Here is a 24,904-nt window from a genome sequence, read left to right on the forward strand (position 1 = left end):
AAAGGAAAAGAAAAAAAAATCAGCAGCCGGAATTAAATTGAAGCAAAGGCAGCCGCTTGAATTAATCTCCATGATTGGTTTTATCAATTCTCTTATTCCCAATTTAATTATATTAGGCTAGATTTTCTATTTGGTTGAGTGTGAATTCAAAACCCTAAACATGCTACGCAATTAATTTTTAATTTCTATAATTCAATTTATTTAATTGAGATTGTTTATGTTCTTCTATAATTAATGTTTATGATTTTATTCCCGTCTTGTTTGAGTGGCCAATTAGATAGGACTTGAATAAATTCTATTGCTAGATTAAAATTCTTGATCCGTAATTGTCTTGACATTTTAATCATAAGTAGCAGGTTGGAATCAATGATTTCAATTGGAGAATATAACCTAGGTTAAATAATCCGAGCTTGTGTGTTTATTGCCTAGATCAACCTAATATCTTTTTCTGCTTAATGCTTCCATTATCTTAAATTTAAAGAGCTTGTTTTAAATTATTTAATGGTTAGAGATTAGGTGAAGAGCTTGTTTTGCTTAACAATACACTAAGGAAAGATTGAGACTAACAGAGCTTGTTGTTGTCTACGGTTGATAGTTTTAATATAAATTGATGATAGAATTGATATATTATGTGCATGTTTGGTGGTGGCGAATGATCCTTTAACCAAAGTTTTCATCATTATTATTTCTTTCTCCTTTAATTAGAGTTTTTATTAAATTCTTGTTCGTATTTTTAATTTCTTTATTTCTTACTATTTAGTTAAAAATTCATAAATCCCCCTTTTTATTTATAATTGACATTTTCTTTAGTTAGATTAATTTATATTATTACTACTATTATTTTATTTTAAATCTTGCTTTAGAGTTGATAATAAATATAACTAGCATAGTCTCTGTAGGATCGATCCTTACTCGCTCTGTACTAATTATTTATATTAGTGGTAAGGTTTTAAATTTGGTGCACATTAACAACACTACCAGGAGTCTATGTGGCTCAAAGGTATTCTCACTAGGCTTTGGTTAAAACATAAATCAGTTTAGATCTTCTGTGATAACCAAGGTACCATACACTTGGTTAAGAAGCAAACATATCATGAGAAAACTAAGTATATAGATGTAAAGCTACAATTCATTAAAGATGAAGTTGCAAAAGGGATCGTGGTGATCTCTAAGATACATACAGATGTAAATCCAACAGACATGCTAACTAAAGTTCTTCCAACAGCTAAGTTTGAGTTCTGTGTGAACATGGTGGGCATCCTGCCCAAACCATGCTGAGTTCATGAGTGAACTGTAGTATTTAAAGGTTTTTTTTAAGCAGCTTTCGTGTTGTGTGATCAACTGAATCAGATCTGCCAGGTGAAGAATATGAAGATGTAATTAACTAGTCATAGGGACTAAAGTGCAATTGAGTAAGAATTTTGTGGGTCATTGTGCAGATTGCATTCAGTTGAGGGGTGCTTGTGTAATTTTCTGCTGATGTGGCATGGGTTGTTAAAGTTCGTTATATTTTTGGGTAAAAGTTTATTTAGTCCATATATTTTAAAATTAGTATTCATTTAGTCCCTGTATTTTTTAAAATATCTTGAAATATCCCTGCCATTAAAGTATTGATACCCAACTGTTACTTCTTATTTCTTTTGACTTACTTTTACAATATTACCCTTTTATAATTTTTTTTTGTTTGGACATTAATAAAAAGAAAATAATTAAATTACTAATTTAACCCTAGAAAATTAAAAAAATATATATTAATTTTTTTCCAAGCACCATATGCACACTTGGTAGTTTGCATACAATTTTTGACAATTAAAAATTAATATATATATTTTTAGTTTTAGGGTTAAATTGGTAATTTAATTATTTTCTTTTTATTAATGTCCAAACAAAAAAATTATTATAAAAGGGTAACATTGTAAAAGTAAGCCAAAAGAAATAAAAAGTAACGATAGATGTATCAATACTTTAACGGTAGGGATGTTTCAAAGCATTTTAAAAAATACAAGAACTAAATTGATACTAATCTTAAAATACAGGGACTAAATGGACTTTTACCCTTATATTGTTTCTGGAAAATTTCCAAAAACATGATGTTGGCGTGTAGCATCTGATATGTAAGCTCTTTCTCCTTCATTTTTTCTTCGATTAGAGTAATTCTTCTTTACATGTGCTCTTGCAATCTCCTCCTCAGTTGTGATCTATTTGTACTCAGTTATGATGAATGAAAGAGTGTGAATTTTTCATTCAAACTTGTTAGCTCGTTCTCTCAAACTCAATTATGCTTTTCGTTCTTTGCTGTGATCTTTATCAATTTTGGTTTCAATTTCATCTTAATTGATTAAAGGTTGAAGAATCAAGTTAGTTCTTATAATTAGCCATTCCAAAATATAACAATTTGTTTGTTTCAATAGTTACCGCCTTGGAGCCTGCAACTATAGAAGAAGCTCTTAGATACCCCCGGTTCCCCTAATTAATCTTTTTAATTACAGTAAAATGCTTGTGTAATCTTTCCAATTGCCATGTTCGCATAACCTTGATTGCTTTTAAAGTATTAATATTAAGACGTGTTTGATTATTTTTGTGCTTGAATATTAACTTTTCAAAGGTGTTTGTTATTTAGTTTTTTTCCTTGTCCAATTCTTTCCTAGTTTAATAATGTATAAGAGGGAATGATGTGTCGTATATTATTGTCTCAGGCGGAATGATATGTCGTTTGCTTATCTTTTTGCGGGGATGTACTTGCGTACTATTTAATTATTGTGTGGTCTTGGTGCCTCTTTGCTTAAGAACTATCGTGAATTTACATGAATCAAGAAAATAATTAGTTCTTGCCCGGTATAATTAACCACTAGAATGAATTTAAGACAAATACTAATAAATCTTCCGTGAATAAAACAATGTAACATCTGAATTAAAAATAATGCTTGTCATATCTAAATGACAACAGTAGTATTATTTCTTTTGATAAACTTAATTCTAAGTTTCTCATCAAAATGATTTTGTAGAACAAAATGTAAAACATTATCATGGTTTCAGACAAATTCTTACCTCATAAATTCATGGCATTTTTTTTTATTTGAACATTATAATACAATTTTTACAGAATAAGAGTCAAAAGTCTATCAAAATTTATTTTGATTTTATTCATTTAAAGCTTCAATTTTAGTTATAGTTACCTTGATATAGTTCATTTAAAGCTTACTCTAAAAGTTTTTATGTTTTGATATTGTTCATCTTAAAGTTCATTTAGTTCATATATTTTGAGCTAATTACTTGTTGAATTATTAAATTTTTTAAAAATACCTCAAGACATCCATACTCTTAAATATATTACATTCTTACCCTTACTCTTTTTTTGGTTTTATAATAATATCAAAGGTATAACATTCTTAACATTTATGAATTTATTTGCTAAAAAAGTTATTTAGCAAATTAATTAATAATTATTTATCAGCAAATCAACCAATAAATATCAATATAAAACTAGTATTTTTTGTGCTCTTACGACAATCTTGCTAATTATGATTTATAAATAAATTAATACCTACCAACTTTACATAATGTTTTAATATCCTTACGACAATCTTACAAATTAACTATTTATAAACAAAATAATGGGAAATTATCATTCATATACCCTATAAATGTTATATTATAAAAAATACTACAACACTTTGAGGGTGTATCAATCATCCACCCTAAGTTGACAAAATGTATCTGTCGTCCACCAAACCATTACTTGCCGTTTAAATAGGATAACACCAGAGGGGTAATTTGGTCTTTTCATATGTTACAAGTGATAATTTAAGGGTATACAAGTGATAATAAAAGAATTTAAGGGTATACAAGTGATAATAAAAGAATTTAAGGGTATACAAGTGATAATTTTTAAGGGTAAAATCGTCAATTCACTATTATTTCGTTAACTTTCAAACGGCAGCTAACGGTTTGGTGGTCGGCAGATAGTTTTTGTTAATTTAAGGTGGACGATTGATACACCCTCAAAGTGTTGTAGTATTTTTGATAACAGAGCATCTATAGGGTATACGAATGATAATATCCCTAAAATAATTGACAAAATGAATCCTAAAAGAAAATAATAACAAAAAAATTTACAAATTAACTATTTATTATATTTTTAAGCATGATTAGATAAATTAACATTATTTCTTATTGTTATTATACCAAGATTGTCATTATAACTATATTATTGTAAAAGTAAAGAAAAAGTAAGTGCAGGTGTGTAACATATTTAATAATAAGGGTATCTTGATATATTTTCTAAAATATAAAAATTAAACAGTCACTTAACTAAAATATAAATACTAAATGAACATTTATCTCCAAAGAAATATAAAAAAACCTACAATTAAATTATAATTTTATTCCCACAAAACCAAATGTCTATTAAGACCTTTTTTTACATATAGTATTGTATGCAATCCGAAATTCAAGAGAACCAAAAGTTTGCATCTTGCATCTACCTTTTGTTTGATATGCTATTGTGTGTAAAGTTTTTGCTCAAATTATTGTAACCAAAGAAATTTGTATTCTCTATTCAAATAGGTTCGTTTTGAAGGGTCCAGCTACAATGCATACGTGATTTGAAATCACGTTTTTTTGTCTTATCTTAACTTGCCCTTAGATTCCAAAGAGAAATATCCAACGACTTTGAACTAACCTATGGTCATAAAGTTGTTAACTGGTTACCGGCATGACCAAGCCTTTGAAAAAAACATGGGTTAGAAATATTATCGGCGACGTATGGTTAAGGGGTTTGTGGTGGTGCTTGTTAGATTTATCCAGCCTTTTTAGATAACAGAGAGATCGTTCAGGAGCTGTACTGGAGGGGTTTTTATAAGATCAAATCATTTATGGAGAATCAGATGCTGGTGATTGAAGGTGAAAGTGGAGATTGAGGTAGGTTTTTAATAAGAATTGCGGAGTTAGGGGTGTTAATTAGCGTGCCTGTCAGTTTTTTTTGCATAAATTTATAGTGGGCATATTGGGACTTTGAAATTATAAGGGTATTCTCGATTGTACATGTCATTGATACTGTTTTGTCTTCCTAGAACAACTCCATAGACCTCAACTGAGGTGTTCCTGCTTATTCCTTGGTCTGACACTGTCAACAAACTTTGGCATACTTTTGTGGTTAAATAATGAAAATGTTGCTCTGTGGGCTGCTTTTCTTTTTTCTCATATCAGGGAATTTAAATATGGTATGCAATCATGCATATGTTTTGAAGTCATGATAAAAATAATATGTGTTTGTCGGAACCTTCTTATCTGGTAATATGATTGCAAACTTGTCATTCTTGGCTGTTGAAATTTGCGCAGCTTCCACATCACTTGTCATGGAAAATAGAAATACACTCTTCATATGCCCGAGAATTAGTCAAGTATGGCTTGTCTGCACAAAACCTTTTGATTAATCATGTCAATTTTAAATAGATTAGCTTTTAATACAAAATCACCCATTATATATTATTGCACTAGATTTAGATTTGCACCAGGTATTTGGTCAGCAAACGGCCAGATTCACACGAAAGTTTTTTTTGGGGATCATAAAACAGTGTTTTCTTCCTTCTTTGAAATTATGCATTTGGATACGGATACCCATAATATATGTGTAGTGAGTACTAGATTTACGTACTTGGCTTATGATGATAAATTTTCCATAATGTAATTTAGATGGATTGATTTTAGTAGGCATTTGAATGTGTGTTGAGGCAATCATCGAAATAGGTTTTGTTGTGTTTGCCTTTTATGCTAGCCTACTTATGTCGAAATAGCTTGTCCAATGTAGATAATATAGCAATTGTCAATAATTACATGGAATTTTAATTTGTAATAGTTGTATGATATGTAGTCTCAAATCACTGATTTAAAGCCACGAAAGAAGGTAATACCAGTTTAAGCGATATTTATGATTTATTTTACCGAATGCAAGAATGGAATTGGGGACAGTTCGTAAGCGGAAGGCATTCAATTCTGATAGTTTTATTGAAACAATGACTGTTGTCAATGGTGAAGGAAATGAAGCCAACTCAAAATAGTTATGGATTTGTCGACTTCTTATAAGTTTGTGAAATAATACCAAAAAACTTTATCGATCAATTATTTCTTTGCATATCCAAGATTGAATCCGATTTTTGCTAAAGGAGAGGTTTTGGTTGCAATCTTTAAATGTTTATTGGGGAAGCGGTACATGGGATGAAGGCAGGGGATGAAAGGGCATGCATTACAAGAGAGATTAGTAAGTTGGAAGTGATGTTTATTTTATTTTTTATTTTGGTTGAAATACAATATTTTAGGAATGATATGTAATAATATTCATTGAATTCTCGTAGGATCGAAAAGAACTAAGATTGGAATTTAAGAACCTACCTCCAAGTGGAAAAATCAAATATATAAGTCAGTCGCACAAAGTTGAGAAAGTTGCTGATGAGGAGGCAAGATTTAAGATTCCTTTTGTGATTGAATATTCCAAATGCCTACAATTTGGGCTACTTTTCTGTTTGTTGTATCAGGGGAATTCAATGTGGCGTCAAATCTTATTTTGTATGTTTTGATACCATAATTACAGTTTCTGTACTGCCATGAATGTTGTGCGCGGGTTTAATACTTATATCGTACTTGTCATTGCTCTATTTTAATCTTGTTTTTAGACTACATTACTCATGAATCATGATGGTGCTTGGGTGAATAAACTAATTATATCCTCTGGACAGTTGCTGGGGGGTAATGTTACTGAGGTATAACTTTATATCTGTCTTTAGTATCTAGAGAAATAAGGATTTGATGCACTAAATTACTCCATACTCCATACGTAACTATTTCTGTAAATGTACTTGATTTGACTGATAAATTTTCTTTTGCCTTATGTGGTGATGCAGTGACGTCAGAACGGATTATTTTGGAATGCTTTTCCCTCTATACTTAGATAATCATGTCCAACGCACACCATTGTCTCCAACATTTGAGTGGTCATTTACAAGAGGCTTTTCTATTGTCTATAGATGATTCTTCATTACACTATAAGTTTGGAGAAAGAAATAAGGAAAAACAATGAAAGAGTAAAAAGATCAAGGAAGAGAGCAGAATAACAAACTGAAAATTTGTTATTATACATGTAAATTGAGTGACAACAATTATTAGAACTGAGTGACAGAGCGAACAAAATTCCTTGAAGAAAATGGGGGGCCCTTTTGAAGGTAATATGATGATCTAATTAAAAAAAAAGACAAAAAAGAACGAGATAAGTTAAAATTATGGTGCTTGGAACAAAATGAGATAAGTTAAGATTATGATGCCTGGAACAAAAAGATGCACCATTCTAAATAGCTTAACATCAGATATATGTTCAGTTCAAAAATAACTACTTGGTCTTTCTTGTAATGTTGGGTAGTTTTTTCTCTTGGCTTCTGGAAAAACAGTGAGACAAATTTCCCATAACATTTCATGAATTGAAGTTTCTATCACTCAGAAGTACTAAGTACAAAAAACTGATACCACAATAATCATGATGTTTCATCAGTCATGCAAATCCCAAACGTAAACTAAATTGTAGCCATGTACTAAACAAGAAGTAAAACTTGTATGCTGATAAATTTTGCCAGTCCCTCACGAAGGTTAATCCAAGAAGCCTGCACTGTCCTTCCATCTCTATGCGCACCAATATGCTTAAGATCATTTGCGATTCCCTCAACCGTTGGAATCGCAACACCTTGAACACGTAAAAAGTCAGCCTAATAGTAACCATAGAAGAGGCCCATAAAAAAAAAAAAATAATAAAGGTAATTAAACAATTGTAAAAGGATTCATTTTTTTCATAAGACAAATGAAACAGCCAGGAAGAAGAAACACTAATTTGACAAAAAAATCTGATTTTTTTATTGATAACTTTTCTCCCCCTTTACAGCAGCCAACCCGCTTCTTTAAAAGCGAGCCAAAGAGCCCACATTGATTAAGCCACTATCTTCGGAAGAAAACACTCCAAACAATTTTAAATAACAAAAACAGTAATTCAAAACACCTAAAAAATAGCTAATGGAAATAATCCCAAAATAAAATATTGTCAAAAAATAAAAGGTCGTTACATTCCCTCCCCCTTTATAAAAGCCTTGGCCTCAAGGCTTGAACAAAGGAAACTTCTCCTGAATCTTAACTGCATCCTCCCAAGTTGCATCTTCGGGAAAAGAGTTAGACCACTGAACCAACCACTGCACGCACGGACGATTGCTTCGCTGGACTACTCTCCTGTCCAAAACAGAATCAGGTACTAACTGTAGGTGCCCGTCTTCTCGTATTGTTGGTAACTCTGTAATCGGAGTGACAGCCTCTCCAACCTTTTTCTTTAAACACGAAACATGAAAGACAGGATGAATTTTAAACTCTATAGGCAACTCTAACTTATAGGCAACCTGTCCAATCTTTTGTATAACCTTATAAGGCCCATAGAATCTCGGAGACAACTTCCTATTGCTGTGAATTGACAAGCTTACTTGTTTATAAGGCTGTAACCGTAGAAATACCATGTCTCCCACCTCAAATTTCCTCTCGGATTTCTTCTTATCAGCATATAGCTTCATTCGAGCTTGTGCATCCACCAAATTGGCTTTCAATAGACGTATCATAGCATCCCTATCCTTTAAGCTCAAATCAACAGTTGCTACGGTAGATGTACCAGGAATATAAGCAATATACGAAGGAGGTGGCCTACCATAAACAGCTTCGAACGGTGTCATTCGAGTTGATAAATGAGAAGAAGTATTATACCACCATTCAGCCAAAGGGAGCCATTTCACCCATTCTTTCGGCCTATCACCTACCATGCATCGCAAATATTGTTCTAAGCACTTGTTAACCACTTCAGTCTAACCGTCGGTTTGCGGGTGGTATGCAGTGCTCATTAACAAGTTCACATTCAACAATGAAAACAGACTTTGCCAAAAAGTACTAGTGAAGACTTTATCTCGGTCACTGACAATAGAATTTGGCAAGCCATGCAACTTATACACATTATCTAGAAAAAGTTGTGCAACATCAAGAGCAGTGTACGGATGACTTAAGGGCATGAAGTGTGCATACTTACTCAGCCTATCCACCACCACAAAAATAATTTGCTTACCACTAGACTTTGGCAGTCCTTCTATGAAATCCATAGAGATATCAGTCCAATTATGCTCAGGAATTGGTAAGGGCTGCAACAGACCTGGGGATAACACATTTTCATGTTTATTTCGTTGGCAATTATCACAAGCTGCCACAAAGGAGCAAATTTCCCTTTGCATCCTTTTCCAATAAAAAGACCGTTTAACTCTGTCTAAGGTTTTTCTAACCCCCGAATGCCCACCTTCTGTTCCACCATGAGCCTCAGACATAATTAGCTGCTTCAAAGCTGAATGTTTACCAACCCAAAGTCTTCCCTTATACTTGAGTAAATGGTTTTCCCAAGTAAATTTAGAATGTCGAGCACTGTTGGTAACTATTTCTTGAATCAATTTCTGAATTTCTGGATCATGTTGCCATTCTTGTTTGAGTTGTTCCACCCACACACCTATAAGAAGGGAGATCGCCATTACCATCGCATTCTCAGTGGATTCCTGTAGCCGAGATAAGGCGTCAGCCGCTTTATTTTCTCTTCCACTTCGGAAAATAATTTCAAAATCATAACCAATTAACTTAGTAAGCCATTTCTGCTGCATAGGTGTTGATATGCGCTGCTCCAACATGTATTTCAAGCTGAAATGATCAGTAATAACCTTGAAATGCTTCCCTAGTAAGTAAGGCCGCCATTTTTGCACTGCGAACACTACTGCCAACATTTCCTTTTCATAAGCAGACAAGCCCAAGTTTTTTGGTGACAATGCCTTACTCAAATATGATATGGGTCTGCCTTCCTGCGAAAGCACTGCTCCTATGCCTTCTCCTGATGCATCACATTCAAGAACAAAGGTTTTTTGGAAATCGGGCATGGCTAAAACAGGTGCTGTGCACATTGCCGACTTCAAGTTATTAAAAGCTTCTTCCGCAGTATGATTCTATAAAAAATTATCCTTTTTAAGCAAATCTGTTAAGGGCCGACTAATCTTCCCATAATCTTTTATAAACCTCCTGTAGTACCCAGTAAGACCCAAAAACCCACGCAACGCCTTCAACGAGTTGGAAGATGGCCAACACTTCATGCTTTCAATCTTTGCAGGGTCAGTAGCAACTCCTTGCTTAGAAATCAAATGTCCTAAATATTCTACTTGTTCTTTGCCAAAAGAACACTTTGATTTTTTGACAAAAAGATGATTTTTGAGAAGCGTCTCCAGTACTAACTCCAATTGCTTCATGTGTTCAACCCAATTTTTACTATATACTAAGATATCATCAAAAAATACCAGCACAAATTTCCTTAGGAATGGCTGAAAAATTTCATTCATAAGGCTTTGGAATGTTGATGGAGCATTCGTAAGACCGAAAGGCATGACCAAGAATTCATAGTGCCCTTCATGAGTTCTAAAGGCGGTTTTCAAGATGTCATCTGGGTGTACCCTAATCTGGTGGTATCCCGACCGCAAATCCAGCTTAGAGAAAAACTTAGCTCCATGTAACTCGTCCAGCAGCTCATCAATAACAGGTATGGGAAATTTATCCTTAATAGTGATAGAATTAAGGGCACGATAATCCACACACATGCGCCAAGTGTCATCCTTCTTTTTAACTAAGAGAATCGGAGAAGAAAATGGACTTACACTCCTCTGTATACTCCCCGCCGCGAGCAACTCCTTAATCATTCGTTCAATCTCTGCCTTCTGCACATATGGATACCTGTAGGGTCTTATATTTGGAGGAACACTATCAGGTAACAAGGGAATTCGATGATCTTGAGCCCTAGGTGGTGACAAGCCTTTTGGTTCCATAAATACACCGTGATATTTTTTTAATAAATGTTGCAACTCTGCTGGTTCATCTATAATGATTTCTGAAGTAGTAGAGTTAATACATGGCTCTAATAAAAGTGAAAAGATATGGGCAGCAGCAACTTGAGGAACTTGTTTGAGATCCTTTTGCATATGGACTGCCGAAACTAGCTTCAAGGGCCCAGCCGTAGAACCCCTTAACACCATTCTTCTTCCTTCCCACTTGAACTCCATCCATAAATTCTTGAAATCCCACAATATTGGACCCAATTGAGATAACCATTGAATTCCTAATACCATATCGCATCCCCCCAACGGAATCAGTCTCATATCTGCTCTGAACTCTCTCCCCTGCATACTCCAGACCAATTGCTTGCACGTTGCAGCACTAGCAATTTTGGAGCCATTAGCCACTGCCACCATTAATGGTTGCTGTACTTCACATCCTGTCCGCTTGGCCACCGACACATCCAAGAAATTATGAGTACTACCCGAATCAATTAAGATGATAATTCCCTTCTTCTTTATATTTCCTTTAATCCTCATAGTTTGATGAGAGACAGCCCCAGACATAGCATGGAGAGACACCAAATGATCCTCTTCATCATCCCCAATTTTGTTGCCTTCATCACTGAGTTCTTCATCGTCTTTTCCTTCCAACAAGTAAATCTGCCGCTGTTTACATTTGTGCCCTGGTTCAAACTTCTCGTCGCAGTAGTAACACAACTTCTTAGCCCTCATCTCTTGCATTTCTGCAGCAGATATTCTTTTGATTGGAAGAATTTGCCCCATAGAATTGCGTTTCGATTCTGCTGTAGGGATTACATGGGAGGACATTGTCCTTGTTGAAGCCTTGGCTTCTTTGATCATTGCCTCCAAGGTACTCTCTTGTAACAAGGCTAATCCAACTGCTTGAATTAGCGTTTTCGGCTGAAACATGGCTACCTGATTCTTTATCGCATCTTTCAATCCGCTCACAAAGCATTGCACAAAAAAATCTTCCGGTAATCCTCGAGTTCTGGCCACCAATGCTTCAAATTGTTCTTGGTAAAGCCTTACTGTTGAAGTCTGCCTTAACTTACTGAGCTGTCCAACCGGGTTATCATATGTACCCGGACCGAACCGCGCCATTAAATCCGTAGAAAATTGCCTCCAACTAGGTTCTGCAACAGCCACCTCATATCCTTGGAACCATTCTAACGCTTTTCCTTCCAAATGAATGGTTGCCAATCCCACCATATCAGATTCTTCCACCCCATTGTATTTGAAAAACCGTTCACACTTGTAGACCCAACCACTAGGATTTTCTCCCTCAAATGTTGGAAAATTCAATTTTGAAAATCTCATCTGTGAGTTATACATACCAGGGTTCGACCCGGTTCTTGGCTTTATGGGAATACTACTCCCACCTTCCGATCTTGTTCCTGAAGCCCCTGATGTGCCCATCATTTGATCAAGTTTGAGACTGATCGCTGCCATCATCTGAGAAAACTCCTTCAATTCCATTGCCTGTTGGTTAGAAGCCTCTTGCAATTGTTGTACCGATTCTTCTAAACGTCGCTGATCGTGTGCTCTAGTTCCCTCCGCCATTTTTTTATGGTGCCAGTTCGCTGCTCTGATACCAATGAAACAGCCAGGAAGAAGAAACACTAATTTGACAAAAAAATCTGATTTTTTTATTGATAACTTTTCTCCCCCTTTACAGCAGCCAACCCGCTTCTTTAAAAGCGAGCCAAAGAGCCCACATTGATTAAGCCACTATCTTCGGAAGAAAACACTCCAAACAATTTTAAATAACAAAAACAGTAATTCAAAACACCTAAAAAATAGCTAATGGAAATAATCCCAAAATAAAATATTGTCAAAAAATAAAAGGTCGTTACAACAAATTAATGATCTAAAATGGTACTCACATAAGACTAAAGAAGCATGAACAACATCCGCATTAGAAAACATACTTAAAGACATATTTAAACAAAAAGCTATATATCCAAGAACTTCAAAACAAATGCTTAGATACCGCATGTAAAAATCATGGTAAAGCCTCCAGGCCCTCTACAAAATTAAAATTAGAGATGACCTTCTTCTTCAAAAGAAAGGGGAAAAAATAATAATCATGAACCAACATATTCAGTTCCAAAGATCTAATTTATTCTATTATACAAAACATGGACATTACTATTATATCCTACTATTGGTAAGCAATTAAGCTAATAACAAATATGTGCATCTATAAGAAATCTAGGCAATAGGCTCCAAAAGAAAATCGAATACTCGTATACTTTAATTTGTCATACAAAAGAAAAAAAAAACACTGGAAAGCAAATCCATAAGATTAAGGAAATGCAAGAGAATTCTAGAAATTTTGAAGAAGAAAATTCTGGAAACAAGAATTGAGGAGAATTGAAAGAATAAAAGGAACAAACCTGGCGGTAATTTGGAACGCCGTCGATTTAAGGAGTCAAGCATTTGTTTTGACAGCCAGGAAAATGGTCGCTCACTCATCTCCAGCCGCTGTTGCAGATCACTAAAGCAAATTGGACGGTTGAGATTGCTCAGATTGAGGAGAAGTACCAAAAGAGAAAGGGGAGAAGTTCAGAGCGCCATCAGCAAAACAGCCGACGGAAGTGGGAACAAGCAGAAGTAGACGCTGCTGTTAGAGCTAATGATATTAACCCTATTACATATGATTTCCCTAATTTCTTTCTTCCATTTTTTCCACCAAAAATTGGAGTTCTTTTCAACTTCGAACATAAGTTGTTAAATGGGAATGCGACCAAAACAAAGGTTCTTACCCTTAACTATATAGGCAGTAAATAAACTGATTTATTCAAGAAATTATTTTATAACATTACATGTGAATTTTGGTCCCAACGGAAATTGGCATGGATGCAAAGAGTAGTTGCAACGTAGACTTGCATGTAACGGGTTGTTGCATTCAATAACGTGTTTGTTGTTTGCAACCAGTTACTTGTAACTGTGTAGCAGATAATTGTAAAATTTTTGGTGACCGGCTCCTAACTTGTTCATCAGGTCATTGTATGTGTATCTTTTCCATCCGTCAGATTTTATTCAACGGTGTCTTTGGTAAAACCGTAAAAGACAAAATTCGTGATTTGGAATCACAGATGCAACGTAGTCTTGTCCCATTTTGGAATACACCCTTGTGAATTGATTATCTTTAAATCTTTTTTTTTACTTTTTAAAACATTAATTTATTCTTTATTTTCATTAAGAAAAAAAAATTAAATCAACCTGCCTGTTCTTCCCTTATATTTAGCCTAAATATAAAAGTAATTTGAGAGTCGATTTAAGAGAGTTGTCCCACGTTTATCGGTATTCAATTTGGAAAGTTTTTGTCCGTTGGGGAGAAATTTGGAAAGGCTATTACCTATTTCATTGTAAAGGCTACACTAACGTGATCTACGTAAAATTTATTGTTAAAAAATAAAATCAACGGTCAGATTGAGTTCAGCCGAACTCTTTGAAACAAACGGCCGATATTGGACTTTTAAATTTTCCAATCGCACACCAACAAAACCAACCTCGTAAGCTCACAATAAGCGCGGTGCGCACCACCGGCGCACTTTAGCAGTAGCAACTCGTAACCCCCGACTGCTGCGAGACTGCAGCCCCCTGTAGTCGAGTCCAAGCACTCACTCTTAGTCGTTGGATAGCAAATAGAACAAACGGAAAGCGACAAATCGAAGAAGAAGAAGAGAAAAATTAGAGAGACACAAAGCCAGATAAAGCGAAAGTGAAAGGTTTTATTTATTATTATTATTTTTGTTAGGTTTACTGATGAAGCGTACGATAATGTCCGACCCGAACCCGTATGGCACCGCAAACGGATCTTCCAACAAGCGTTCCAAGCAACCGGCACCGCCTTTAGTAATTCCTCATGGACACGTGGCCTTCCGTCTGCTCTGCCACTCGTCCCGCATCGGCGGCGTCATCGGGAAGTCCGGTAATGTCATCAAGCAGCTCCAGCAGTCAACCGGCGCCAGGATCCGGGTCGAAGAGCCCCCGACCGAGACGCCCGACCGCGTCGTGACGGTGATCGCGCCGCCGAGTATTGACACGACGATTTGTATTCAGAAGAAAAGCAGCAGTAGTGGTGTAAATAGTGGTGCTAATGGGAATGTCGTGGACGGTGATAATTTGAGTAAAATTGAAGTTTCGAAGGCGCAGGAGGCATTGATTAGAGTTTTTGAGAGGATATTGGAGGTGGCGTCGGAGACCGAGGGAGTTGAAATGGGGGTGGTGTCGTGTAGGTTGTTGGCAGAGACGAAGCAAGTTGGTTCAGTAATTGGGAAAGGAGGTAAAGTTGTGGAGAAAATTAGGAAAGAGAGTGGATGTAAGATTAGGGTTTTGGCTGAGAATTTGTCTGCTTGTGCTGGCCCCAACGATGAGATTATTGAGGTAACTGATTTATTTGCAATTTCCGTGTTGTCTAAACTGCATTGAGAATTTGAAACTAGCTCATTGTGGATAGAAGACTAGGCCTATAAAGGAATCAGTATTAATTCATGGGGACGTAATTGGAACCTTTATGTGATTAATGAGTTACATTGTTGTGTAGCTAAAATTTGAACTTTGGTATTACATGATTACATTGCTGGCTTGTTCTATGTATCTAACGTTGAATGTTGCATCCAAACCTAGGAATGGCAGAATTACTTACTGTAATATCCCACATCACTCTGGTATGGAAGAAGTCTAGTGCTGATAAGGGGTAATCCACATCTTTTTGGAAGACTCGTTTTGGGGTGTTCTGGCACCTTGAGAACCAATCCGTGAGGGCTTAGCCCAAACCAGACAGTATTTCTCAATATTAGTATAAAAAATCCTTACTAACTTAGGGTAGATACAATCCTCAAATATAAAAATGGGCAGCTATTGTATCTGACAAATAACCTCTTAGTATCGATATCTTTAGCAATTTTACGTAGAAATTTCTGCACAACAATCAATTTCTTAGATTCTAAGCTTTTGTAAATCAAGGCGCATTCCTCATTTGTAAAGATTGATGGGGTCATACCTTATCTGGGTTTGAGTTTAAGCTTGAGCTTGTCTAATCAATTTGGAACTATCTCTTGAGAGCCTCTGCTTTTTCCCCAGATGCTTAATTGGCATTTTTAGGAGGAGAGAGAGAGAGAGAGAGAGAGAGAGAGAGAGAGAGAGAGTTTCTAGTGGTTTTTTTGGTGGCAAAGATATCAAAACTTTTGAAGAACGATGGACGGAAATTTGCTTTAAAAGAGTTCAAAAGAGATTGAAGATGGATACTTAATGATAATTCAATGAAGTGTTAAAGCTAGAACTCCCCCCAAAATTCAATTCTTTCTTTGGGCTTTATCTCAAAGGCAAACTAACACATGTGAAGTGATTCAAAAAAAGTATCCATCTATGTGTCTCTTGCCTTCATGGTGTGTGATGTGTAGAAGAAGTGAAGATGAAGAAACTGCTAATCACTTGTTTCTTCATTGTGAGGTTGCTTTTAGATTCTGGCAAAGAAATTTAAATTGAGCCTCAAATTAAGAAAGCAGCTGAAGGAGGTTTGTAGATTATAGCTGCTGAAGCCCTTATGCTTGAGAGAAAGCTTGATGTTCATTGTGTACTTTAGAGAGACTTATTTCAGTAGAGTCCTTCCCAACTATTTGGGGGAGAGAGAATGTTTGCTCCAGGTGATAAATGGTACAGAAAGATATTAACCTTAATTTTAGGTTGTGGAAGTAATAGGTGAAGAAATTAAAGTGATTTTAAAATATTGTGTATCAAACTCATTTTTTGCATTTTTATTCATTTGGCATCCATTTTGTATTCAGTTGACTGTATTTTGTTCAGAGGTGTCAAATGAATGGGTCGAATGGGGCCAGAAAATTGAAGCTCACACAAGCCAGCAGGTACGTTGGGCCTAGGCTTGCTAATTTAATGTCCCCTCTATAAGCGCATAAGCTTGGGCGAGTATTGTAGGACGAGTTAGAGATTTATTTTGAGGTTTTTATTATTTTTAATTTTTAGTTGTGATCAGGTTTTAATTAGGTTATTCGGCTTTGGTTTAATTTTCTAAAGTGGTTTGGCTATTTGAGCCGGATTTCTGCTTCTTAAGGATTTCTGGTTCTTTTTTTATTTGGTCTTTGGCCACTGCAAATAAGGCCTTTTTGTCAGTTTTCAGTCAGACTTTTGATAATGGAATATTGAATAATTGAATAAAGAGTTGACTTCTCCATATATTCTTCTGATTATGGTCTCTCTTTTGATAATTGAATACAGAGTTGGCTTCTCCATATATTCTTATGATTATGGTCTCCTTCCTCTCAAGATTTTCTCCCCCTTTCTATTTTTGTTTCACATTATTGAGACAAACCCACAAGCTTTTGACATTGGATTTTTGTCATATGAATGCTGAAACAGGCTTGGCCTCTCATGCCTATGAGCTGATAACCCACGTCTGTCACATCCCACTTGGTGGATCAGATGGACTAGTTGTTTAGAGAGTGGACTGAGCCCAAACCCATAACAAAGATGTATTTTTTTTTATGCATGGGAAAATGAATGACTTGTCCCATCTTATTCTCTTCAAGTACTTGGTAGAGTTCATTTGGATTTGAAATTAATTCTTGCAAGATTAAACTTGGACCTGTTAACTTTGGAATATTTCATAATTTGTGTCACTAAAGATGTTAACATTGGTATTCTGGCAATCTGGATGTATCCTTAAGGTTTGGATCTTTATAATTGAGTCCAGCTAGATTCTGTTTATCTGATGCATTTTTTCTGTTCAATTACAGTATAGCTGTGAATTTATTTCTTTTTCCCTTGAAAAAAATGGTTCTGTGTGTTCTGCAGATCGATGGGGATGTTTTGGCTGTAAAAAAGGCACTTATTGCTGTTTCTCGCTGTCTCCAAGATTGTCCCCCAAGTGGCAAGACTAGAATGACTGGAAGCCGATTTAATGAGGCAAATTTACAAGAAACTATACACAAGCCTCTTGAGGTAGCCTTCCAAGAGTCTATATGCAGACCTGTTGAGACAATTCTGCATGAGACCATACGCAGACCTGTTGACACAATTCCGCATGAGACCATACACAGGCCTCTTGATACAATTTCACACGAGACCATACGCAGATCTCTTGAAGCAGTTCCCCATGATACTATAGCCAGACCTGTTGAGGCAGTTCCCCAAGAGATTTTATGGAGATCTCTTGAGTCAGGTCCTCAAGAGATTTTAAGGAGACCTCTTGAAGTATTTGCTCCAGAGAGTTCACATAGATCTTCTGAGGCATTTTCCATTGAGACTCAACATAGACTTTTTGGGGCAGTTTCCCAGGAGATTCTACCTGATCTTCATGTAGATATTCTTTCACAGAGGAATTCTGTATTAACCACTGCACCAAGCAGCTCCATCAGTTATGTGTCAGCAGTTCGTCCTTTGTCATTAGAATCTGACCGGGTCGCCACCCTGGATGCAAGAACACAACAGCAGGAAGTAAGTTTTAGAATTCTTTGTTCTAATGATAAGGTCGGAGCCGTTATTGGGAAGGGAGGCACCATCATCAGGGCTCTTCAGAGCGAAGCAGGTGCTTTTATAAGTGTTGGAGCTACCATGCCGGAGTGTGATGAACGGTTAATCACTGTTACTGCATCAGAGGTTTGTTGTGCTGTGATCTTTCTTTAGAATTATCTGTAGACACTTATGTTATGATGTATGATGGGTTTTTAAGTTTTTCTACATTGGCTTATCTCTTGTAGGGTCCAGAATCACGGTATTCGCCTGCACAAAAAGCTGTTGTCCTTGTTTTCTCTAGATTAATAGAGGGTACTAGTGAAAAGGGGTTAGATTTCAGCTCAAATAAGGGGTTACTGGTAAATGCTCGGCTTGTAGTTGCATCAAATCAAGTTGGTTGTTTGTTGGGAAAAGGAGGCACAATAATCTCAGAAATGCGGAAAGTGACTGGTACTAGCATAAGGATAATCAGTGATCAGCTCCTTAAGTGTATCTCAGAGAATGATAGAGTGGTGCAGGTAAAATTGTTTCATTTTCTATTTTCTTTGTTGTACATAGTGTATTGATTATGGATGACTTTTTGCACCTTGTGTTATGAGTTTTAATTTTCAGAGTTGCAATGATCTTGATTAATTAGTCTTAAATAACATTTTTACTTTCTCATAATCATATTTCTATGTCTGTGTTTGCCAAATGTGTCTTTTTATCTGATCATCCTTTTTATCCATATATGCATTAATTATGAGAGTTTGGTTTTCTTTTTTCCTTCTATAGTGCTGTCACAGTGAGTAGCGTTTATTGTTTGGCAATTGTTCACAAATAATGTTCTGTTATATTTTATGTGCTATTCAGGTGTGAATGCATGTGGTTATTATGTTTATTGATTTGCGTAAAGTTTTATCAACAGCTTAGGATAATGTTTACTAGTCATAGGTTCACTTTTGTGGATCAAGTTTTCCAATTCATTGTTTCTGTACAAATGCACTTTTCTAGAAAAACAGAGAGTGTTGTGTCTAACAGGTCTAAATAAATAGATGAGATCTCTTACAGGTTGGAAGGTTGTTTCTTCATTCAATTAGGTAAAGATAAGCCTTTTTGAAGCCTATTACATTGATATGAATTAATCAAACCATAGGCTGCCCTCAGAGAGTTGGCATAGGAAACTGTAAGTTTGTAATGGAGTTGTAGAATCTTGATGACGAAGGAAATTTATCATTGACATGTTGTATTTAATGGAAGAAAACATAAACTGTAAGCAGACATGTGCTGTTGAATGAATAAAGTATTATATGGTTGGAGCAGTGCTATGGGTCACATTGGTGGACAGCAACAATGGGTAAGAAGAAAAAAGGCTGTGATAGTTGTGATTTATTTAATTTATGAGTAGTTGATGCGAAAATTTTGAAGATATCATTTAGAATGAAGAAAGTCATTTGGCCAGATTATCAAATGCAAATTTCTGAAACTGCTGCTCTAGTTTTAAGTTTTTAGTTTGAGAGGTAGTATGTCAATCCCTAAATTCAGCACCAATTTCAACTAACAAGAAATCTGGTGTACTTTAGTTTTAGTGCGCTGATTTTGGTATTCTGAAAATAATCTCCTTTGTTCCTTTTTGCCTTTGTTATTTTTGAATTATTATAGGAAGTAATCCTCAAATTTCATATTGGACAGGGGTTGTTTATATTTTGTTGGTGCTCTTTTTCAGGGGACTTTGTTAGTTCCAAAGAGAATTTGAGACAAAGTAGCTAGAGTATGGTACAATTGAAAACATGGCAAATAGCTGTTTTCTAGACAATTGCTTGACTTAAACCCATCTAGAACCATTTTTTGATCCTCTCCTTTAATTTTCTAGGTCTTGCAGTTCCTGTCTGTACACGCAATCATCTCTTCTCAATTTGTGTTTGACTTGGGGTACTCCTACAACTTCTTTTATGCCATTCCTTCCAATAGTTTGTAATGTGGACTATATTACATGCTTTTACTTTGGATCCATTTATACTCATGAGTGTTAAAAGGATGAATGAATGCCATAGGAATCAATTATATCATACATAAAAGATGATTCATTTTTGTGTAGTACACAAAGCTGAACAGCTGAACAGCAGTAATCAGTTTAAGTGTTCCAAATATTTTGTCTTCAAATAGTTTTCTTTTTCTCAGATGCTTATGCATCTTTCATTGCTTTCATTTTGTTTCTTCTATATCAATGCTCATGGGTCTTGTTGAAAAGATGTGAAAAATATAATAATGTGATCCATTGCTCCTTTTTCTTTTTCCCTGTGTGCTGCAATATTGTATAATTTTCTTTATACAATTTGTTATATTTACAGATTTCAGGAGAGTTCTCAAAGGTGAAAGATGCAGTTTATAATGTAACTGGTAGACTGCGAGATAATCATTTTTCTGGCACATTGAACACTGCCAGAACAAGGAGCACTTCCTCTGTATTAACTGAGACCAGTCCTTATAGTAGATTGAAGGACCCTGCTTCTTTTGGGGTTCACTCGTCAGTTGCTGTTTCTCATGATTTTAGCCAACCTCCCTTAACTCAGGGTATGGATCATCTTGGACTTTCCCATAGTCTAGATTGTCCTTCTTCACCAAAATTATGGACAGCACAGGTAGTATCTCTTTCTTCAGTTTCTCTTTCGCATATCATTGGATTCCCCAATATTTTCATTTATGGGACGGTTTGTTTGCAGACGGTAACTGGAGTTCATCTGAGGGGCAGCTCAGATGTTGGAAGAGGTTGGAGTCAAGGTCTGAGTCATCATAAAGGTGGATTGGAGCTTGGCAGGTCCGTAACAAGTAACACGGTGCATGAAAATAAGAGTGTGGGCTTATAGTTGGTCTCCTCTTAAATAATTGACTTTATAATTATCAACTCTTGGCATCAAACTGTCAATTCTAAACATCTTATTTTAATCAAGGATACTCGACACTGCCCTCCATTCCCTAATGCGGCATGCACTTAATATTCCGCCATGTGTCTAAGACCTTATATGGAAATCCCTGGTTTGAGACATGGATGCCAGCTGTTTCAATAAACTTGATTGAAGTATTTTCATCTAAATGCAATTTTATGTTTTTTTTACCCTGCTAGCTTCATATTTTGACATTTCATTAAACTACATCTTGAGTGTGAGGGAATGGTGCAAGGCAAATTTAAATGGGAGCGTTGTCTAGTTGGCCATATGGCCTGCATTTATAAGGTCTTCACTCTTTCATCTGTTTTTTCTGCAGTGGAAGCAAATCTGCCATTGTAACAAATACAACTGTAGAGATTATAGTTCCTGAAAATGTGATTGGCTCTGTTTATGGGGAGAATGGTAGTAATCTGCTTCGTCTGAGACAGGTATCCTGCATTCTTAATGTATTTGCCTATTAATATTGTGCACGCAGTATTATTTCATCATGTCACCAGTACCTATACTTATTGTCTTAGTTAAATCACCTACAATTATATAACCTCTATATATGAGAGAGAGAATGAAAACAACTTAGGGAAGAATTTCTCAACAAATGTGCTTGCTTTATCCCTGCCTTTTTCATGTGGTTTCTTTATTACAGGTATTTAAACCCCATTGTTGGATTGTATCCTGTATTTAAGCTTGGATTATTGATTTACTGACTTGGGTTTTTCTATTCAAAATTGAGGAAACCACCCTCTATTCTACTAGTTATTTTTCCTTGGACTGTGCATTAGGATCTGTGTGCAGAGCCTGTTGATTTAATTATTTGTGTGATGGGGGATGTTAGTGTGAATATGCTATCGACAGTTCAATTCTTTGAACTCCAGCTTTGGGATTAATTGTTATTCAACGCTTCGAAATTATGGGTTTTTTCCCCCTGGTTGAATTGGAAGCTAATCTCTTTTTGATTAATTAGTTTTTATAAGAAACTTGTCCTCAATTAACTCCAGCTCATCATCTAGTTTCTTTGGTCAGATTTCAGGTGCAAAGGTCATTGTGCATGAACCTCGTCTGGGATCAACTGATAGAATCGTTGTGATATCTGGGACACCGGATGAAACCCAGGCCGCTCAGAGCCTCCTCCAAGCATTCATCCTCACTGGGCCGTCATGACAGTGGCGTCACCAACCGTACTTATTATTTTCACAGGAGAACCTTTTAAGGCATCTCATTTTTGTCAAGTTGTGTGCATTATCATATCAAGCCTTAAATTTTTGTCAGCCATGCCTCTGTCAAAAGCAAATTCAAATCTAATTATTTTACTGAGATTTTTCTCAATGAGAAATCACTGTAACTGACAACATTGTACGTTCAAAATAAGTTTTATTCAATTTTTCCCTAGTTTTTAGCTTGGGGTTTTGTATTTAAAATCCTTTTCAAATTCAGATCTCTGCAAATTTTTATTTATTTAATAATAAAATTTACTTAATGAATTTGAAGTTGATACCTCCTTTTCATTCCAGAAAAATTACTTACGTCGGTAGAATCAAATGCAGTAGAGAATTAACCATATCCTCTTTTCATCTCTTTTGCATAAGCTCTTTTACAGAAACGATTTAAAAGGCAAGCCAAGGTTCAAATGTAAGACAATCACAGTAGACACACAACACAATTAATGAAGATAAAGGGATTTATGGAAGATCTGGTAAAAGCAATACCAAATATTTGGCAGTTAACTAGGACTCAGCTGCTGCTGCTACCGCCAATGGTTGTGGTGGTGGTGGTTTGAGGGTAATTTCAACATTATCGTGGACTCCTTGTAAGAGAAGCTCACCATCATATGTAAGAAATTTACGTTTCTTTGCAGCTCTCAGTGTCCCAACAAGTGCCTCAAATATGTTCGCGCACCTATCATCATGAAATAGCACACCAAATGTAACCTTCAAAACAGAAATCAATTCTTACATTAGTACAAGGGAAAAGGTCTTTAGTTATGCTGGCTGCTGATTATAAAACATCACAAAAGCCAATGATGCTTTGTATCAGCTGGCAATGGCAAAGTATTACAGAAGAAAAATTATGCAATTAGATGCAAAGGTAAGTACATCTGAATTGATATTTCCATGGATGTAATGAACAAAAAAACTATCTGGACAAGAGGTTATGAGAGCCTGGTACTCGGTATTACACACGGAGCATGCTGCGCCGTCCCAATCTAAATTCCAATTTTCCTCAAGCACCCGTCATTTCTCCTTCCTTAGCATTATGTTTCTCTCAAGCAGCCAAATGGTAATCAGATGTTTAATTCGTTCAACCCCTTGATGTTACCATTCTGGGATGTCAACAACTAAGTAGAACCAACCCTAAAAGTTCCTCTTCATCTCGGATTCAATCCAACAAAATTGACCATCACAATTTTGAGCCATCAGTGTTGACTAGTACTGAGATCATTTGTTATTGATTGACATCAATAAATATCACTCGAATTTCTTACTCAGACACAGATAAACAAAATCTGAATAAAAATGTAACAACAAATCATGTATTCACGGAAAACAACATTAAATAAAATAAACAAGGTTGGATTGACAGAATTAGTTCCTGGGAGGCAATTCAATTCTTGCTGAAGAGGTAAAAAATCTCAAATCATTTCATAATGTCATATCACATCATTACATCCATGGATATTAGCAGAATCAAAATTAATCAACTTCTAAACTAGTTGAAATTTTTGAAAAATACAAGTTCTTCTACCCTCAAAATTTGGTTTAATCTCGATATTAGCAGTTATTAGTCACACATTCTTTACCAGAAGAACAAAAGTACAATCTCCCATCCTAAATATTTAGCTTAAAGCTCAACAGATTCATTAGCCATATCCATTATCAGAAAAATCCGAGCAGTGATGAAAATGTTAAAACTATATGACCAAAGATCTGCCCTTGACATGCTCCAAATGTATCAACTGCAGTTCAATCCCAGCAAATTTAGTAACGTAATATGGGCTATGGGGGTCTAAATCAAGCATCATATACGGGGGTCTAAATCAAGTATCATATTAAAATGTTAACAAACAAAACAAATTCAAATCCAGAGATAGATAGGGAGAGATATATATGAAACCTTGTAAGAGCCATCAGGTTGGATCTTGCCAAGTCGTTGGATTTCCTCCTTGAGTCGCTCTACCTCTTCTTCCACATTCATGGCTTCTTCTTTTGTCTTTTATCTTTTTTCAGTCTTTTATTTCCCCCTTTTTCTCCACTCACTTTCTATATCTATTCATCATTTTACATGCCTTTTATTATTTTTCACTTTTGTTAACACTTAACCGGATCACAAAATAAAAAAATTTAAAAAAAAACCTTGACAAACAAAATAAATTATGGGTAATTTTTAAGAACCTCTCCTAAGGTTTGACGTATTAACATTCAGAGAGAATATATTCACGTAATTATAAGCACCTCCCATACCGTTAGTATTCATTTAATTTGACTGTTAGTAGACTGTTAAAATTACAAAATTACCCTTCCCTCAAAATAATAAATTATTTTTTAGACCGGTTCTCTATTT

At 35.5% G+C, this 24,904-nt stretch overlaps 2 protein-coding genes and 2 long non-coding RNA genes across 5 annotated transcripts; 2 read left to right on the forward strand and 2 right to left on the reverse strand.

The window, feature by feature from the left end:
* Positions 1-4,697: 4,697 nt before the first annotated feature.
* LOC112497720 (uncharacterized) lies at positions 4,698-7,092 on the forward strand. The gene is made up of 3 exons (XR_008051224.1): positions 4,698-6,259; positions 6,354-6,758; positions 6,900-7,092. It is a non-coding gene; the product is annotated as an uncharacterized LOC112497720 (long non-coding RNA).
* On the reverse strand, positions 6,929-13,782 carry LOC107175957 (uncharacterized). The gene is made up of 2 exons (XR_003064651.2): positions 13,340-13,782; positions 6,929-7,751 (listed from the first exon to the last, which is right to left on the reverse strand). It is a non-coding gene; the product is annotated as an uncharacterized LOC107175957 (long non-coding RNA).
* A 665-nt stretch (positions 13,783-14,447) lies between these two features.
* LOC102611119 (KH domain-containing protein HEN4) lies at positions 14,448-22,742 on the forward strand. 2 transcript variants are annotated; one of them, XM_006487399.4, is made up of 8 exons: positions 14,448-15,335; positions 16,739-16,816; positions 17,763-18,566; positions 18,668-18,940; positions 20,753-21,043; positions 21,125-21,219; positions 21,666-21,777; positions 22,370-22,742. In XM_006487399.4, the coding sequence occupies exons 1-8, from the start codon at positions 14,715-14,717 to the stop codon at positions 22,505-22,507; spliced, it is 2,412 nt and encodes an 803-aa protein (XP_006487462.2). In that variant the 5' UTR covers positions 14,448-14,714; the 3' UTR covers positions 22,508-22,742. The 2 variants fall into 2 exon arrangements, with proteins under 2 accessions (XP_006487462.2, XP_006487463.2); XM_006487400.4 differs by lacking the exon at positions 16,739-16,816 and having other exon boundaries at positions 14,452-15,335.
* Positions 22,743-22,877: 135 nt separating this feature from the next.
* On the reverse strand, positions 22,878-24,625 carry LOC102611615 (costars family protein). The gene is made up of 2 exons (XM_006487401.3): positions 24,458-24,625; positions 22,878-23,274 (listed from the first exon to the last, which is right to left on the reverse strand). The coding sequence occupies exons 1-2, from the start codon at positions 24,536-24,538 to the stop codon at positions 23,071-23,073; spliced, it is 285 nt and encodes a 94-aa protein (XP_006487464.1). The 5' UTR covers positions 24,539-24,625; the 3' UTR covers positions 22,878-23,070.
* Positions 24,626-24,904: the final 279 nt, after the last annotated feature.

Source organism: Citrus sinensis, chromosome 8 (genome assembly GCF_022201045.2).
Source record: "Citrus sinensis cultivar Valencia sweet orange chromosome 8, DVS_A1.0, whole genome shotgun sequence".
Classification (NCBI taxonomy): Eukaryota; Viridiplantae; Streptophyta; class Magnoliopsida; order Sapindales; family Rutaceae; genus Citrus; species Citrus sinensis.

Coding starts and splice junctions, on each gene's coding strand:
- LOC102611615 (XM_006487401.3), bottom strand. CDS start 24,538: ATGAATGTGGAAGAAGAGGTAGAGCGACTCAAGGAGGAAATCCAACGA. Junction 23,275..24,457: donor AACCTGATGGCTCTTACAAG/GTTTCATATATA, acceptor TCTGTTTTGAAG/GTTACATTTGGTGTGCTATT.
- LOC102611119 (XM_006487399.4), top strand. CDS start 14,715: ATGAAGCGTACGATAATGTCCGACCCGAACCCGTATGGCACCGCAAAC. Junction 18,567..18,667: donor TCACTGTTACTGCATCAGAG/GTTTGTTGTGCT, acceptor TATCTCTTGTAG/GGTCCAGAATCACGGTATTC. Junction 21,044..21,124: donor CAAAATTATGGACAGCACAG/GTAGTATCTCTT, acceptor GTTTGTTTGCAG/ACGGTAACTGGAGTTCATCT.